The following is a 19,106-nucleotide window of genomic DNA, read 5'->3' as shown; positions in this document are numbered from 1 at the left end:
CCTGATAATAATCTGGTTGGATGGATGGATGGCTAAGATGATAACAGTAGTGCTGATATGACCGAAGGAAGCTCTCGCAGCGCAACCCATTGTGCTAGTCATTCTTTTTTAACGAAAAGCTATCTGTAGAATCAATTGGTCTCCTATTAATAACAACAATTGAATTGTATACTCGTATAAGCTAAAAGATCAAATCCATAACACTTGACGGTGTAGGTAAATTTTTTATAAAATTCGGTTTTCCATAAGTAATTTTCCAATTAGAAGAAAATACCCTATCAGGAAAAACAGGCACAAATTCAGGAAAATATATTTATTTCATACTTTTTCGCATTCGAAAAGACTTCTCATCAAAAATATTTAATAACTGGTTTTATCCTCCAATAGAAATGTAGACATTTACTATTGTTTTTATACTGGATTTGGTGTACTGAAAAAGGCTACACTTCGTGAAACCGGCGATGTATTGTGGTTGATTGTATGTTTAGTGTACTGCTGACAATCTGAGAATGATCGATCTGAAAGACAAAGCAAAATTGAACATTATTAATATAGACCGAAAAAAAAGACCATGCGCTCAACTTTAGTTATAGTATTGGGAAAGGGTTTCATTTTGAAAAATGTTCATGTTATGAACACCATTTCCACTTTACAGCGTTGAAATATGTTAAAAATATCTATAATGTGTCCCGGGCCATTTTCAATTTCGTCTACTCCTTGGGCGAATGCAAATGACGGGAGGGGCGTGATAGTTCTGCCGATCGCTGGCCGAGTGCTTGGAAAATTCTTTTATTCTTTATCAACCCCATGGCATAAATTAAGCAGCAGTGGTGATCTCATTAAAACAAGGGTAGGACAATTTGGAAAGACCGGATCGACGACGAGAAAACCTGGCAATTTGGCGGAACTATATACTTATACCAAAGATAAACAAGCTTAGAATTAAATAAAGCTTTTCTACCATGCTGATTCTGCCGCTCATTCAAACTTATTTGATACGAAAACAGAGAGAGATCAATCTTACCTCTGAATTTTCTTGTTCTTGCTTCGCCAATTACAGATACTAATGCTGGATATTGATATCGTTCGCGATAAACAACAGAATTCTTCCTGCCGGGAACATTCTCCTCGATGTTATGGAAGAGATTACGATTAGGATCGTGAGGTTCATTGCAACTGGTATTAATTGATGTCATCAATGTGCGGTAGTCATTTTCATTGAGAGTTCCAGCTTGTATGCTATATCTTGATTTCTCTATCATATTCGTTGCTTGTGGTAAATGTTTCTTATGGAAATTTAAAGCCATAAGCAAATCAATTTTAGAGGAATCCACGATATTTTCCGCGTCTCGTTGTGGAAGCTTGGTGGCGCGGTAACTGATAGAATGCTGAGCAAAAGACGTATTCAGTTCACTATCACATGTCGAATAGTTTAAATCCGAGGCAACTGCAAAATAAGGAATTATAAGATTTTTAAATAAAGTACTGTTGTAACCGGTGAAGTATGTATTGTATAATAGAAGCAGAACAGCAAAAACAATTGCAAAACAAGCATGAGGGCAAATCAGAAAATAATTACAATGAGTATATAAAAATGCAAATAAAATTCTTCTTCTTGTTAAGCTTTTGTCCTAATCGCCATCATCGATTGCGTCACTTTACTCAGTCATAGGCCTGTTCTGGATGGAGTCGAGCGGCCCTTAAATCACCATCCGGCGTGATATAAGGGTTGCGCAGATATTACTAATATAGCTCGGATGTGTTGGTCGGAATTTTCATGCTTTCGTCTTTTGTGATTATTATTCGACATTCTTTTTTTGTGGTGGTCAAAGAGTAGTATAGGTCCCAGGGCGAAATGTGGATTGGTACCCACGATGGAGCATAGAACCTGAGAAAAGCTTGCTGAACCAACATCAACAGCTCTACTACCAAACCTTACCGCCACCTCCACGTGGTGACCGCTGGGAGCTCTTTCTTAACGAAAAGCTGCAGACAGAGAACGCCCAAAAACGGATCAAATTATGCCAACTGGTCCTCCAGATTGGGGGTTGGGTAGGGCTGACAACCCTACACGGAAAACAACAGGAGCCTCGAACTGAACGGATAATACAACGACGAAGGAATACAAATTTACGCATTTTGTCATGGAACGTGCGCTCCCTGTACAGAGATGAAGCTGATGAGCAGCTAGTCGATACCCTGTTCCACTATAGGGCTGATATAACAGCGTTACAGTAGATGCATTGGACAAGGACCGGTTTCCTGGAGAAGAGTCGCTACACCATATATTATAGCGGCCATCCAGTAAGCCATGTGCTCCGGTTAGGTTTCTTAGTCAGCCAAAAAATGAAACCTATGCACACTGCGCTTGCCAGGCAAATTTAGAAATATAAGCCTCATTAACGTTCACGCCCCTACAGAGGAGCCTGCACAGTCTAAGAAGGATAGCTTGTACGACGCAGTAGTGTCCCGGATATGGTATCAAAATCATACTTGGGGATTTTAACAGCCAAGTAGGGTCGGAGCCTATATTCAGGTTCCCATAGCGTATATCAAAATACAAATGATAACGGACTGCGGACTATTCAATTAGCAGGGTCACACGAAATGGTTGTTGGAAGTACCTGGTTTGCGCGGAAAGCGGTCCACAAACATACGTGGGCCTCTCCAGACGGGACCACTTTCAACCAAATTGACCACGTGTTGATCGAACGTCGCCACCTTTTGATGAATGTTAGAACATATAGGAGGGCCAATATAGACTCGGATCACTATCTCGTTGGCATGGTGCTCCGTGCTCGAATAACAATACCACCTAGAATCCCCTCTGACAATCAGGTGAGAGTGAACACTGAAGCCATCCACAACACAACCCTCCGCAATACCTATAAGAGGGAAATGGATACCGCAATAACCGCAGTCAATAGAGGACCTGGAGATGAAGCATCAACTAATGATCTTCACAACCACCTGAAGAACGTTATCATGGATACGGCCACAAATATGCTTGGCCCCAGCCGCAAACAGAGTCGGAACGGCTGGTTTGACGATGAATGTGAGCTAGAAACGGAACGGAAGAATGCTGCATACCTAGTAATGGTACATTCTCAAAGGACGCGAGTACGCGCGGATTCTTATCACGAACTCCGGCAAGCGGAGAAGCGACTTCACAGACGGAAAAACGAAGCCTGGGAGAACCAACAGGTCTGTGAACTCGAAAAGTACAGGGAGCACCAGTCGCGGAAGTTATACCAACAAGTCAGGAGGATGAAGCCTTACTCACCTCGATGTTCATCTTGCCGAGACAAAGAAAGAAATCTGATTTCCGACAAATAGACTTCACTCCAGGCAAATTACCAACAGATTAGATTTTCTCTCTGTGGCAAGCGATGGAAACGTTGTTGGAATATGGACATCAGTTTTCATCGACTTTAAAGCAGCCTATGATAGCATAGCCAGGGTAAAACTTTGGTATCCCGACGAAATTGGTTAGACTAATTTGGCTGACCCTGACCAATGTACGAGGCCAGATAAAAGCAGCAAGATTACTCTCAAGACCATTCGACATCAACAACGATCTACGATAAGGTCCTCTTTAATCTGGCCCTCGGGGAAGTGATCCGTGATGCTGAGGTAAATGCAAGAGGTACGATCCTCTTTAAGTCCACCCAACTACTGGCCCATGCTGACGATATCGACATCATGGGAAGAACCACCCGAGACCTACAAACTGCCTTCATCCAGATCGAGCAGGCGGCGCGAGATCTTGGGCTCCACATCAATGAAGGCAAGACAAAGTAGAGTGAAATTATGCGGTGTTTCCAACGATTAATTAATTGAAGTAATAAAAACTTGTTGTTTCTTTTTTGTTGGTGTGGGTATTTATTCTTGCAAATACCGATATTTCGGGAACCACTTGTTCCCTTCATCAGTGCTAACAAGTTTCGAAACCAGTCCGTGTGTATTCCTCGGAGAGGTTCTTAGCAAGAAAAATTGCGAACTCTTGGTCGCGTTTGAGGGAAGAATCCTCCGAAGAATTTTTGGCCCCCTACATGGAAATGGACGATTCCGTAGCATACATAACGACGAAATCATGACCGTTCGGTTGTGGATAAAATCCGGCTCAAAAGGTTACGGTAGGCGGGTCACTTAATCCGTATGGATGAGGATGATCCAGCCCGAAAATCTAAAAGGGCAATATCTATGGTAGAAAAAGAAGACGAGGCAGTCCCTGTCTGAGATGGCGCGATGGTGTAGGTCAGGACGCCAGACAGCTTTCAGGGATATCGAATTGGTGGACCTCGGCGCAAAACCGGGATGTCTGGAGTTCCTTATTAAGGCAGGCCTAGACCGGATATCGGTTGTTGCGCCGTTGATGATGGTGATGATTCTTGTTCTTGTAAATATTGCGTATGGTTTTTTCGTGAATATAAAACGTCAGTCAATATGTTTAAGATCCCTTAAGAAAGGAGTGCGAAGGAGTACATTCTTCATAAATGGAACTTTGATACTTCACTGGAATGTCAAATATTCTCGTTGTAATGTTAGCATCTTATTTGCATGCCTTAACATTCAGTAAATTCGGGAGAAATTGATAAGTTTAAACTGCTATAACTTTGATACTAATAGCTGACTTCCACGAAACTTGGCAGTTTTATGTGCAATACTGTAAGTTATTTGAGCAGATATTGAAATGGAACATATTTTGAGGTCTAGATTTTATACAGACGCATCACCCTGATTTTTTTTTTCAAATTTTCGGGTTGGGTAGTTTCTGAAGATGAATCCTGTCTCACTTTAAGTCTGCACATTTTCGCTCCTTACACATTTTGCAATTTACGTGTAAACATATAGATGCATCACTGTGATTTTTTTCAGATTTTTCGCTGGGATAAGTTCTTCCTAACACGATCTGTTTCACTTTTTGGGGCACAAAGCCCTGACTCCCCTATGTTTCACCCAATATCAGAAATAATATCAGTTTCGAAAAGTACTAATCGAATATGACCATATACTGTGAAAAATATCACCCCCTTACGCATGTTGAAGGGGCTCCCCATTCAAACTCAACACGAAATAGCGTCGCTCACTGTATGAAAAGGGATACACAGGCCACATGTTCTCACCAAATTTCGTGACAATCGCTTCTGCCATTTCCGAGTAAATCGGATGTGATAGACTGACAGATAGATATGGTATCAATTTTTTTTTTGTTTTAAACAAAACTTTAAAAGTGGGTGTCTATCATTCCTTAACGCCCTGTATTTGGATTATTGAGGAAAGTAAACAACAAATTGACTTACCTGAAGGACTATTGTCGGCCGGGCCACTAGGTTTCAAATACATCCAATATTCTTCTTTATTATCGTTTCCATTGCCATTTGACGTTCCTTTCGGGTGCCTTAGTTGAACATCCGTTTCAATTTCTTCGCTGACCCCATTATTGGTCTCAGAATAATTGATCTGAGTTTGTCGAGATGAGATATACCGGGTGTTTATATAGCTATCATTTGAACACCGGCGTGACAAATTACTTGATGACGAATGTGGATATTTTTTAAGGCTTGAATGATTGATGTCGTTATTAAAAGAATTCAAATCGGGTACTGAGTCCGAAAGCAGAAGAGGATCTATCGAAGTAGTACATTGTTGACGATTCATTGACCAATCATCCAAAGCACTTGAATACGTGCCTCCGAGACAAAAATAGTTGGCCTGCAAAAAGGCATGCGTTGGTGGAGCAGCAAGTGAAGCCCGCGATCGCGACCCTTGAACCATTTTTAAAATACGCCGTCTCTCTTTGCTTATTAGTGTACATTCCTGAAATGCATTACGCTTTCTGAGGTAATATATACTTGATGAAATTAAATGTAATTTACAAACCTCTAGCAACTCGAACCAATCTTCCAAACCCTGTTCATATCTAAGAAGAATACGTCCTTCACGGCCGAGATGAAGTCCAATGACACTATAGGATCGCCTATTCAACCATTCAACTTTGTCAACATCTATTAATTTGATCTAAAGGCAAAAATAACAAATAAATATTTTCAAAAGGAGTCTACCATATATCATGTACATATTTCTAAGCCTAAGCATATTAAACGGAGGAAATGTTTGTAGTTAGTCGGAATACTGGAAGTTTGGCGTTTTAGGTGTAAAAGGTTCTGTGTATTTCCTATGCAAGAATATTTGAGTAAACATTTGCCCCATTTACACCAAGCTCGCAATGCTTATATATATAGATTGTAGTAAATTTGCATAAAAGAGACAACTTCGACCTATTAGTAGTATTTTACCAAGAGTACGATTCCCAACAAACTTGGGAGCATCATTATAGCCTATATTACTGCAAAACATGATGTTTCTGGGTTAAAGTTAAGGGTAATTTCCAGTCAATTTGTAAGATATATAGTAACAAAAAGTATGCTAATTTACTAATAATAAGTTTATTTAAACAGATTTCGATATGAAGGGCATATGGAGACCTGGACACCATATAGTGGCAGCTTTGAGATTTTTTAAGAAGGAAGAAATTAGCGCTTTCCAGTCCCCACCTTCCCATTTCCCTCATCAAACATCCAAAATGAATGAACTTTTGAAAGTACTAATCGATACCTTTCACCCCACGAGACTATATTGGATAAAAAAAAAATACAGCTCCCTTTTGTTAAAATCAAACTAGAACGATGTTGTTCACTGCATGCGAGGGGATTCACAGAATAACCGTTTCCGAGAAACTGGATGTGATGAACAGACAGTAAACTGATTTTAATAAGACTTGATTTTACACAAAATTATAATAATATTTGAGCTAACCGGATCGATGTTTTACCAAAATAAGCATGTTATACTATTACGTGTTGATCTCATCTTGTTTGCACTAACTGAAGTCATACTCCAAAAATAACAGTTACCCGTTTCCTTATAGTTAAAGAATATTTAAAAATTGCAATAAATATTCACTACTGACACTAATGACTGACTAGGAAAGTAATAATTTTTACATACTTTTTATAATCGAAATAGAAAAGTTTTCGTGATCTAGCTGACAGGCTTTTATGGTAGGTACAAGAACACGTTCGGCTTATATACATATAGGACTCTGACATAATATATTTCAAACTATTGATTTCAATGTGGTGCTGATATTTCTTAATGTTTTTAGAATGCAGTAAATTCAAAAGAAGAAGAAAAGTTTGGCTCTATAAATTTGCTAATAGTAGTAGAATTCATATCAAACTTTATAGTAATATATGTTTTCTTATGAATTCATTGAACAATTGAGTGAAAAGAAAACTCAAAAAGTTGAACCGACCGCGGGTTTTACACACCAAGCCAATTGGCACATATAGCAAACTTCTTTCAGCATTTGGTAATATAATGGAATGATTTGTGGTTTAGGGTCTCGTATGTGTGTCTCCAATTAGTAATAAGGGTATAGTAATTGGTAATTCTATCACGCAAAGTACTAATTTGATTTACTATAACTTTGTTGATTTCAAATGAAATGAAATGAAGTAATATGTGCAGCCACAACAAACTTAAGGAAGGTTTTCAAGTAAATTTTTAAAATATAGCAACATACTACTATTAACTTTATTTGAGCAGATATCAGAATAGGATGAGGCCTAGATTCTGTATAGATGCATTATTATGATTTTTTCACATATTTCATTTGGGTAGGTTCTGGGAACGAAACCATTTTTTGGGGGACACATTTAGAGTTCTCTCAATTTCACACAAAACCTTAAAAGATAGTTACAAATTGTAAATTCAATTGTTAGTCAAAAATGAACAAACATTTTTTGGTTAAAGTCATTACTCTATTCTACTTTGGAGCAGCTTACAATTGAGTAGTCATAGGAAATCAACGCCCCAATCCTTTGGGCAATCTCTCAAACAAGTGGACCAACCACTTATGGATGGAACGTAACCTCAGTAAAAAAAGAAGTCATATCGGGAAATTATCTTAGTTGAAAAGCAAATGACAGAAGGAAGTAGTTGTCCTGCTTCATATGCATGGAAAAGCACCGTGTTCTCCGATATCCGAAGTTGATTGAGAGTCGAAGCAAGATTGATATGTTAAGCTATTACCGCTTGCCCATTCTTTGTGCCTCCTATCAATACCGGAGGGAGACTGTTGTCTCAATATGAAACACCTCAAATGCGAAATCTATCACGAACAACACGAAACTGTACAGTATCCCGAAAAGAATCTGCGGGAGAAATATTTAGTGGAAGGATGCCCCTCCCATCACGCCGAAAATTCCTTCTATTTGGCTTATTCTAGCACAGTGCTCCCAACAACTGTGATTAAGGTCAGAGCAAAGGACGTTCGAGTTGTGGTCGTCCTTTCATGGTAGATCAAAGGAAGCCAGAGCTCTTACATAGCGGAAAACTAGCGCCAGTTACAGCTAAACAGGAAGAGCACTAATGTGGAAATCTCGAAGATGAGACGAGTTTCTACGGGAAAAGCATTTTCAATTGTTTGCCTGACGCTGCGTTAAGAGGGTGGTGCAGAATTCCTCGTTTGTCGTAAAGAATCAGTCAATTTTTTGCAGGCAGGGATCTAGGCGACGCAGCTAAGGGACATGTGTCACACGTTCCAATGTTAATAGGATCGAGTTTCTTGCCGCAATATTTCCTGGAACGAGTTGTAGGGAAGCAGGGGCTTCTCGTCCCAAATACCCGACTTCGGTGGGTACGGTCCGGGCTTGTTAGATGAAACTAAGCTGGATGAGAAAAGATGTAAGAAATGATTTCAGTCAACTTTATCGGGAAAAGGATGGGCGCTACATTGTGCCTATTCCTTGGCATCCGGAAAAAAATCGAAGTAGGGAACTCTGTCCATAATGCAATTCAACATTTTCTTAGGGGTACCTTCCATACTCAGAGCGCAATATTGAAATTGGTCCTAGAAATATCATATTGATTTGTCTTTTTTATGTTATTTTGAAGATAGAGAATGGAATTCAAATTAAACAAATCGGGAAACCGGAAGCTGGACGCTTCAGTTATGAAAGGTTTTGCGCATTTCTTTGATAAAGACATTGGAGTGTGCATTTATCCCATTAGTACGTAGAATGGATTTATCCCATTAGTACGGAGAATGGGTCTGTTAAAGAAATGATCACTTTTACAGAAAACCTTAAAAATGGATCTGGTTGTTATTGTTTCATGTTGAAATTAGCCTTTTTTAAGGTTTTTTGTGAAACAAAACCATATTAAGATCGATTCAATATCTGCCTCTCTGTAACACCCAATTTATTTGGAAACGAAGAGATCACTTTAGTGTCCGTCTGTCTCAGTAAGAAATGGTTACATCTATTGACACCAAATTCGGTAGAAAGGTGGGAACTGTGAACTCCCATGCATCCGGGGAATTACATTACTGCATGTTTTTTTTGCAATTCGACTCCTATGTTTATATTCAACTTAATTGCCTTGACATATTTAATTATTAAGTTCGCCTGCTGGCGTTGACTATGGAACCACTGAATAATCGCACCACCAAACTAGTTTTGGTTGTTTCGTAAATCTTGCCCCGTGCGATCTAATGCCTCCAAACACTTCTTGTGTGCCATCGTGCATTCATCCCAAACGACTAATTTGCTTGGATACAATACATTGGCCATTGCACAATTCCTCGAAAGCTTGCAAGTTATTATAGTTTCTGTCTTATTAACGACCTCTTGAGCATATTCAACTCGTTTTTTTTTTCAATATTTCTCCCTGTGAATAAAATTGCGAACGATTTTAGGAAGATCTGTTACTATACCTTTATGCACGGGGGAGGCGAGTACAATAGGCCAACACGGCCTGAATGCTCAGAAGCTGTAGCTTCTCCCTCATCATACACAAACATACATACCTTTATGCCAAAATTTTTTGCAAAAAGATACTGCAGTTGTCTTCTTATGTTTCGCAAAATCAGTGGTTTTTTTTACTCCGGCTAGATTTCATAGTTTCACCATCACCTGTTTTGCGAGAAACGGAGGCACTTTCTTTAAAGTTTTTTATTGCGTGTTGAACAGTGAACGTTGGCTTTTTTTTAGCTATTTTCTTAATGCTTTCATAATATTTAATGATCAGCTCATTGGAGTCACGCGCCAGTTATCTTCGACCCTTTAACGTGCGATAATTGCAACGAATTAATCGCTGTCCCTTTGATGGTAAGCATTAAGCGCATGTCCTCTATTAAAATTAGTGCTTCAGTGTAAATTGCTTCGTTTATTTGCAAATTTGCGTTCGCTGTTTGGTCCACAAATCAATAGGTGTTGAACACATGCAAACAAAATTATAGAAAAATAGTTTAGCATTTCCCAAACGTGATGTTGGGCCACGGACATTAACTAACAGTAAACGCGTGTAAAGACGTCCAAGGACATCGAGGGAAAATACCTGTGAGTAACCTGGAGCAGTGTTCGGGCAATATCATTTTGACATATTTCAAAGAAGCTAATCAATGTTATCGGTGGCGGCCTGCCAGCTTGTTGTATTATGATATATTGTTTGCTGCAAAGTACACTCTCTGGCCATTTTCCAAATGAACGGCCAGGTGAAAAACAGTGGGAGGTCTTTTATGTATAGCGAATGAAAAAATATGCCACATCGTTTCGTTACTGTTAACATGCTGTTAACTGTTAACATATATCGCCATGACGATATAGTATTCGGCAGCTAGGTTACAAGTTGCCACAGGGCATCTTTGCATCTGCAGGGGTCATCACTGACCAGGGAATGCAATTTGACTCCACCCTTTTCTCCGAGTTAGGCAAACTCCTTGGTTTTAAACGCCAGCGGACTACTGCATACCACCCGCAATCCAATGGGTTGCTAGAACGTTGGCACCGGACGCTGAAAGCCGCCATTATGGCACGCGACGATCCGTCCTGGTCCCAAGTCTTGCCTCTCGTCCTACTCGGCCTACGTACAACCCGCCGAGAGGAATTTGCTGCCAACCCCGCGGAGCTAGTATACGCTCTTACATTCATTAAAATTAATAAATTATAATAATTTCATCTATCGAGTATTGATTGTAAAAACCTAGTCTATGTTCCGGTGTACCTAAAAATTGTGGTTTGCAAAGAAATGGACTATTTTAGTTAAAAGTTCACTTTATTTGATTATTACGTTTTATACGTCTTACAATGCAATAAATTGACGTGAAATAGTAAACTTTGACCATGCATAACTTTGTACTCTCGGATGACCTTAAGGGGGTTTCCGGGTAAATTTCTAAAATATGGTAATATGATATTATTGGGGTAATGGAGACGAAGATGTTGCGTTGGACTAGTGGCGTGGCACGTTTTGATCACATCCGAAATGAGGATATCCGCGATCGATATGGAGGTGCACCGATCGTGGAAAAATTGCGAGAGAGGCGTCTTCGATGGTATGGTCACGCAATTCGCGCTAACGAGAATTCACTTGCCAAGATCTGAACATCGAAGTCGATGATGAACGACCAAAAGGCAGGCCGAAACAACGGTGGCTTTATACGCTGGATGGGGATTTAAAAGCCTCGAGATTGCATCCAGATCATGCATTTGATAGCGCCAAATGGCGGAGCCGATCACGACGAGCCGACTCCGCTTGTGAACGGGATAAATGCTGAAGAAAAAGAAGAAGAGCAAATATCCGAATTGTGTTTATTTTGGGGCCTAAATTTCATATATATGCATCATTGTGAGTTTTTTTTCAGATTTTCTGGTCGGATAGGTTCTGAGAACGAGACCTGTTTCACTTTTTGAGGCACACGTTTTGAGCTCTACTCCCCCTATGTTTCACTCACATCGAAAATAGAGCCGGAAAAGTACAAAAAGAGCCCTTTCATTTAGTAACCAACACGGCCATATTCTGGGGGAAAATTGTGCATCTTCCAGTGTGACAGACAGACATTGGATCGATTTTAAAATAAAAAAAACCTTAAAAAGGTTTAGAAATCAATTTTTCAGAATAGTAGGCATAGTTCACCTGTACATCTACATATATACAAATAAATTTTTTTTTCACATATTCTAGCAACTAAAAGTTACCTTGAACATAAATTGACCCATGTCGGAAATCCTATCCAACGCTGCTCCAGAGGCTCGTTTAAAGCAATGGAGGTAATCCCGAGTGAGAATAAAATATCTGCAAAGGCAAAAATGTGTCAGTAAATAAAATGCATATCCCAAAAAGCACTTAACTTTGAGTTTAACGGCCTACCATATTATTATGAAGGTTTTGTGTGAAAGAAAACCTTGTCAAAATTGATTCAATGTCTGTCTGTCCGTGTGAATTTATTTCGGAAATGCCGTAACGGAATTTGATGAGAATATGTGGTTTATGTACCGCTTCACAGAAAGCGAGGATACACATTTTTTTCACAGAATACAAGGGGCTCAATTAGTACATTTCGAAAATAATCTTACTTTTTATATTGGGTGAAATATAAGCGAGCAAGGAATGTGTGCCCCAAAAAGTGAAGCAGGTCCCGTTCGCAAAACCTACTCAACCGAAAAATGTGACAAAAATCACATTATGATATCTGCTCAAATAAAGTTAATAATAGCATATTACTATATTTTAGAAATTCACCCAACGACCTTCCCAGAGTTCATTCTAGAAGTACCAAATTTGACAGCAGTGTTGCTTAAAATATAATACAAGATGTAATTCTGAAAAGTTCGAAGGCAATCCAAATTAATATATATTAATAACAAAGTTAAAGTCAAAATTTCAAATTTCAAATACCGATGTGGCCATAATAAGTGAACCATATCGAAACCACGGTGGTAGCGTTTGGGACAAAGACCAAACGGGCCAAGCAGCGATATGGACTTCTGGAGGACAAGCATTCGAGGAAATAATGGAACACCCGGAGGAGGACTTCATCAGAGCGAAGGTGAAGGGCGTCCACATCTATAGCTGCTATGCTCCACCCACCGCTACACTCTACGAGTATGAGCAGATGCTGCCGCTCTTGTTTTGGATGTAAGAGGACGATTGGAATGCGTGGGCTCTTGAATGGGGCAGCCGGACAACTAATGTGAAGGGACGTGTTCTCCTCGAAGTATTCGCTGAGCTCGACGTGGTACTGGCGAATGTTGGGTCCTCGTACAATTTCCGGGGAAGGAGCCTGAGGTCTAGAGTGGACCTGACATACGTGAGTGCCACCTTAGCCAGTAGAGTCGCTTGGCATGTCAGTGAGGACTATACTCACAGCGACCACCAGGCAATCTGGATAGAAATCAAGGGCGGATCGAGCTCGACAAAGATTTCTCGCAGAGTGCCGGGTGGTATGCTCGGCTGGACAGTGAACGCTTTCGAGGGGGACACGTTTTCCGCGGTGCTCAAATCCTGACATATCGCTGCCGGTGGGTGACGGAAGCATGCGAGGCTACTATGCCCAGAAGGCGATTGCTCCCAACCTAACTACTGGTGGAACAACGAAATCGCAAGTTTGCGAGCCGCATGTTTCCGGGCAAGGAGGCTTTGCCAGAGGCTCAGGGGAAAACCCGGTGGCGACGGTCGAGAGGAGGCACACAGGCAATTGCGTGGCCGCCTAAAGGAAGCCATTCGGAGGAGCAAAAAGAACTGTTTCAAACAGCTGTGCGACCATGCCGACATAAACCCTTGGGGCGAGGCTTACAGAGTGCTAATGAACACGTTGCGGAAATCACCCCAGGTGACCTGTCCGCGCCTCCTGAAACAGATTGTTACCACTTTGTTCCTTCACCACCTATTTTCGTGTTGAAGGCAAACGGTTGTCCAGCTAAATGAAGGCACAATACCTCCAGTAACTGTGGAGGAGCTGCAGTAAATATGTGGTAGGTTCGGTGACAACAAGGCCCCAGGTTTGGATGGCATCCCCAACCGAGCTTTGAAACTGGCAGTGAAGACTAGGCCCGAAAGCCAGTTTGGTTTCCGACGCGCCCACTCTACGGGGGACCCAATTAACATGGTGGTAAACCTGGCAAAAGGTGCACTGATTTCTGGCGACTGCTGTGCCGTGGTGGCGTTGGATGTCAAAAATGCATTCAACTCAGCCAACTGGAACAGAATTAAAGAGGCGTTGGCTGACATAGGTGTCCCCGGATATTTAGCGGAAAAAAACTCTTCCCGTCCCAGAGGGGACTACGATTATCGGCTTTGCTGATGACCTAACTGTGGTTGTTGCAGCAAAACACCCAGAAGATGTCGAGGTTTACGCAACGGAGAGCAGTAAAGTCTTGGCTAGAAAAGGCCGGGCTGACCTTGGCGGACGCGAAAACGGAAGCGGTCTTAACAACGAACCGTAGGAAAAATAACACTGTGAAAGTGGAGGTTGGTGGACATACGGTCGTAACAAAGCCAGGTTTAAATATCTCGGGGTGATAATTGACAGCAAATTGAGTTTCAGGGAACACCTCGAGTATGCATGCTAAAAGGCAGCCAGTGCCACCACGGCACTTGCAAAATTGTTGCCAAATATTGGTGGGCCGAAACATTGCCAGAGGTTGGTGCTACCCGGAGTGGTGCGCTCCATCCTGCTCCACTCATCATCTGTGTGGGCAGAGCCGCTTGCAAACGCTCAGAGACGGAAGCAGGTGAATTCGGTTTATCGGCTGATCAAAGCCATCAGCCGATAAACCAGATTTACAGTGCTTTTAGAACCACATCAGATCAGGCAGTATTGGTGGTGGCAGGCAAGATCCCTGTTGACATTCTCGCTAAAGAAATGAATGTTTTGTACCATGCAAGACGTATGGAGGGGCATGCACAGCGTAGAAACGCGGCAAGGTGAGAGTCGCATGATCTCTGATGGGACGAGTCTACGAAAGGTCGGTGGAGGCACAAGCTCATTCCCAATCTTAGGGTGTGGCTTGAGCGAAAACATGGAGAGACCAACTACCACATTACCGAGTTTCTCATGGGACACGGTGGTTGCTACAGGCAGTATTTGCACCGCTTTCGGTTGGATGATTCTCCGAACTGTCCCAGATGCGATGGCATACCGGAGGATCCAGAGCATGTGATGTTTCACTGCCCACGATTTGCGATGGAGAGAGGGAGCTTAAACCAGGTGGTGGGCAGGAGAGGAGAGCTTGGTCGCGGAGATGCTGGAGTCCGACGAGAAGTCGCTTACAGTTGGCTCCGAAATCATCCAAATGCAGGAGGAATTGGTGAAGGGGCAAAGAAGGAGAAGCCGGAAATAGGAGAAGGACGAGTGCCTAAGTAATGCCTCAATGGTGGTCCCGCGGGGCTGGGGCTGGAAAGACCGGGGGTGGTTTTTAGTGTGTGCGAATCCCACATGCACCGCTGGAGCTTCGGCGTTCGGGCGGCGGAGCTGGGGCAGCTGTGTCTTTCTAAGATTTTCCACCTCCGTGTATATATAGTTAAAAAAGCCCACGGACCCTCTTCCCGCCCAACCGGACCGAGGGGCGACCAACCTAAGGATGGGCTAAAGGCCCGCAGCACAGCGATGATACGTTTTAACGCGAAATGTGTGCCACCATGCGAAAATGTATTTAAGTAATCCAATTAAGTAATTATGATTACTTATTATTTTTATTGAAATATTTAAGCGAACTCAATGCGAATTTTATACAGCAAACTCAACGCGAATTCTATACAGTAAACTCAACTCAAATTCTATTTTCAAAAAGGACTTCCATATTCTTTAGCAATTTTCAACTTAATAATTAAATTCAGTGACAGGTCTGAAAAACATAATTACTGCGATCTTCCACTCCCTTGGTGTGCCACGCAAAGTGGATAGATCCGCGCCATCTATTCGCTCGCAACATTCGAAATAAATTTCGAATGCTGCGAATCCTGCCGCGCCACATCACTCCGCCCCCAGATGAAACCTAGGGGGTTTCAGCGACTGATCCCCGAACTTCGTTCGCCGTTAATCCACAAAGCGGACACGACGTTGCTTCGGGGCGCACGCGGGTTTCAGCCTGGACAAAGAGACCGCCTTTTTGTGACCACCGATCTCGAGCTGGAAGAAATGTTCTCCCCGCTCGAGAACGCGGTACGGGCCCTCATATGGAGGCTGCAGCGGCTTCCGGACGGCATCCGTCCTGATCAGCACATGCGTGCATGTGTCCAGTTCCTTGGGCGAACAAGCAGGTATGGACGAGTGTCGAGTGGGTGGTGTCGCCTTGATGCGCCGGAGATTGTCCCTCAGCAGACGCACCAACCCCGACTCCGTGAGACCCGATCTCTTGTCGAAGACCGGATCGCTTGGGAGTCTTGGGTTCTCCCCGTAAACCAGCTCCGCGGGGCTGGCAGCAAATTCCTCTCGGCGGGTTGTACGAAGGCCGAGTAGGACGAGAGGCAAGACTTGCGTCCAGGACGGGTCGTCGCGTGCCATAATGGCGGCTTTCAGCGTCCGGTGCCAACGTTCCAACATCCCATTGGATTGTGGGTGGTATGCCGTAGTCCGCTGGCGTTTAAAACCAAGGAGTTTGCCTAACTCGGAGAAAAGGGTGGACTCAAATTGCATTCCCTGGTCAGTGATGACCACTGCAGGGACGCCAAAGCGAGGTATCCACTCTCGACAGAGGGCTTCAGCACATGATTGCGCCGTGATGTCTTTCAGAGGTATTGCCTCAGGCCACCGCGTGAACCTGTCGATGATTGTGAGGCAATACTTATAACCATGCGAGTCTCGCAAAGGCCCTATAATGTCGAGGTGTATGGTGTGGAAACGCTTGGTAGTGCGGGGGAATGAGCCCACTTCTTTCCTAACATGCCTGGAGACCTTACATTTTTGGCATGCGATGCACTCTCTGTCCCAGGAATTAATATCCTTGTTCATGGAGGGCCAGAAGTATTTTCCGGTGACTAACCGGTTTGTTGTCCTGATGCCGGGGTGCGCCAAGTCGTGAACTGCGTGGAACACTTCCTTGCGAAATGTGGCCGGAATGTATGGCCGAGGTCCCTTTTCCGAGTCTTCGCAGCAGAGCGAGAGGTTTGAGCCGAAGATGGGCAACTCCCGAAATTTGTATTTGGGGTTGGACTTGAGGCTCTGAAGTGCTGCGTCATCCACTTGCGCCTTGGCAATAGCCGAGAAATCGAGTGAGGCGGGGATGTTAACTTCGGAGACACGAGACAAAGCGTCAGCAACAATGTTGTCCTTCCCGGACACGTGCTGGATGTCCGACGTAAACTGGCTTATGAAGCTCAGGTGTCGAAGCTGACGAGGGGACGCTTTGTCGGGCTTCTGTTTCAAAGCGAACGTGAGAGGCTTATGGTCCGTGAACACTGTGAACGGCCTGCCTTCTAGGGAGAAACGGAAGTATTTGATGGACAGGTATGCGGCGAGCAGTTCGCGATCGTAGGTGCTGTAGTTCCGTTGAGCGGGATTCAACTGCTTCGAGAAGAAGCTCAACGGCTGCCAAACTTGGTCCACCTTTTGGTGAAGGGCAGCACCTACTGCGATGTCAGAGGCATCAACAAAAACGGCTAGGGGTGCATCTTGCAGAGGGAATGCCAAGAGTGTAGCGTCAGCCAGTTGTTGACGAGATTTGTCAAACGCGCAGATAGCCTCTTCAGACCACACGATCTCTCGTGTGTCCTTAGTTTTGGGGCCAGACAAGTACGCGTTCAAAATGGACTGGAGATGGGCGGCCTTGGGCAGGAAACGACGGTAGAAGTTTAGCATGCCCAAGAACCTCCTCAACTCCCTCACTGTCATTGGACGCGGGAAGCTTGTGATTGCTTGCACCTTGTCTGGGTCGGGCTGTATTCCTTCAGGGGAAATGAAATGGCCGAGGAATCTCACCTGTTGTTGAAGGAATTTGCATTTCTCAACGTTTAGGACTAAACCGGCCTCAAGGAGACGTTGAAAAATGCACTCGAGATGGGCTAAGTGCTCAGACTCAGTGGAAGAAGCGACCAAAACATCATCCAAATATACGAAACAGAATTCGAGGTTTCGCAGGACTGAGTGAATGAACCTTTGAAAGGTTTGCGCCGCGTTGCACAATCCGAGAGTCATCCGGGTGAACTCGAAGAGTCCAAAGGGTGTGCATATTGCCGTCTTTGGAATGTCTTCAGGAGCTACTGGAATTTGGTGATAAGCCTTGGTTAAGTCCAAGGTCGAAAAGATGCGGCAATTCGCGAGGTGATGCGCAAAGTCGTGGATGAGTGGAATTGGATATCGGTCAGGAACAGTCTGTGCATTTAGCCTTCTGTAATCCCCACATGGGCGCCATTCGCCGTTTGGCTTAGGGACCATATGCAGTGGGGAAGACCAACAGCTGTTTGAGGGCCTGCAGATACCCTGTTGAACGAGTTGTTCAAACTCTTTCCGTGCAATTGCCAGTTTCTGAGATGGTAGAGGACGCACCTTCGAGAAGATCGGGGAACCAGTAGTGATAATGTGGTGCTGCACATTGTGCTTCACTGGTTTGGAGAGACTACAGTTGGTAGTAATCTGGCTGAACTTTTGGAGAAGTGCCCGAACACGAGAGTCGGTAATGTCTTCTAAAAGAACGGAAAGATTATTGCCTGGGTGAGATACCATATGTCCCGACGTATTAAGGTTGGTCGTGGAATCTATAAGAGACTTGTTTTGCAAGTCCACCAGCAATCCATAGTGACACAGGAAGTCTGCGCCTAGTATGGGGAAGCTGACATCCGCCAGGATGAAACGCCACGAAAACGTCCGCTGCCGGTGGGTGACGGAAGCATGCGAGGCTACTATGCCCAGAAGGCGATTGCTCCCAACCTAACTACTGGTGGAACAACGAAATCGCAAGTTTGCGAGCCGCATGTTTCCGGGCAAGGAGGCTTTGCCAGAGGCTCAGGGGAAAACCCGGTGGCGACGGTCGAGAGGAGGCACACAGGCAATTGCGTGGCCGCCTAAAGGAAGCCATTCGGAGGAGCAAAAAGAACTGTTTCAAACAGCTGTGCGACCATGCCGACATAAACCCTTGGGGCGAGGCTTACAGAGTGCTAATGAACACGTTGCGGAAATCACCCCAGGTGACCTGTCCGCGCCTCCTGAAACAGATTGTTACCACTTTGTTCCTTCACCACCTATTTTCGTGTTGAAGGCAAACGGTTGTCCAGCTAAATGAAGGCACAATACCTCCAGTAACTGTGGAGGAGCTGCAGTAAAT

General features: G+C 43.5%; 1 protein-coding gene across 3 annotated transcripts in view; it reads right to left on the bottom strand.

The window, feature by feature from the left end:
* Positions 1 to 298: 298 nt before the first annotated feature.
* LOC119651991 overlaps positions 299 to 19,106 on the bottom strand; it is a 77,695-nt gene continuing 58,887 nt past the window's right edge. For all 3 annotated transcript variants that reach the window (XM_038055909.1, XM_038055908.1, XM_038055910.1), the window contains exons 3-7: positions 12,045 to 12,141; positions 5,884 to 6,021; positions 5,304 to 5,820; positions 1,025 to 1,447; positions 299 to 518 (exon numbers count right to left, since the gene is read on the bottom strand). In XM_038055909.1, coding sequence (XP_037911837.1) covers positions 412 to 518; positions 1,025 to 1,447; positions 5,304 to 5,820; positions 5,884 to 6,021; positions 12,045 to 12,141 — 1,282 coding nt within the window. In that variant the 3' untranslated portion in view covers positions 299 to 411. The remainder of the gene's footprint in view (positions 519 to 1,024; positions 1,448 to 5,303; positions 5,821 to 5,883; positions 6,022 to 12,044; positions 12,142 to 19,106) is intronic.

This window comes from Hermetia illucens, chromosome 3 (genome assembly GCF_905115235.1).
Source record: "Hermetia illucens chromosome 3, iHerIll2.2.curated.20191125, whole genome shotgun sequence".
NCBI classification, from domain to species: Eukaryota; Metazoa; Arthropoda; class Insecta; order Diptera; family Stratiomyidae; genus Hermetia; species Hermetia illucens.
This window is presented reverse-complemented; position numbering and strand designations above follow the sequence as displayed.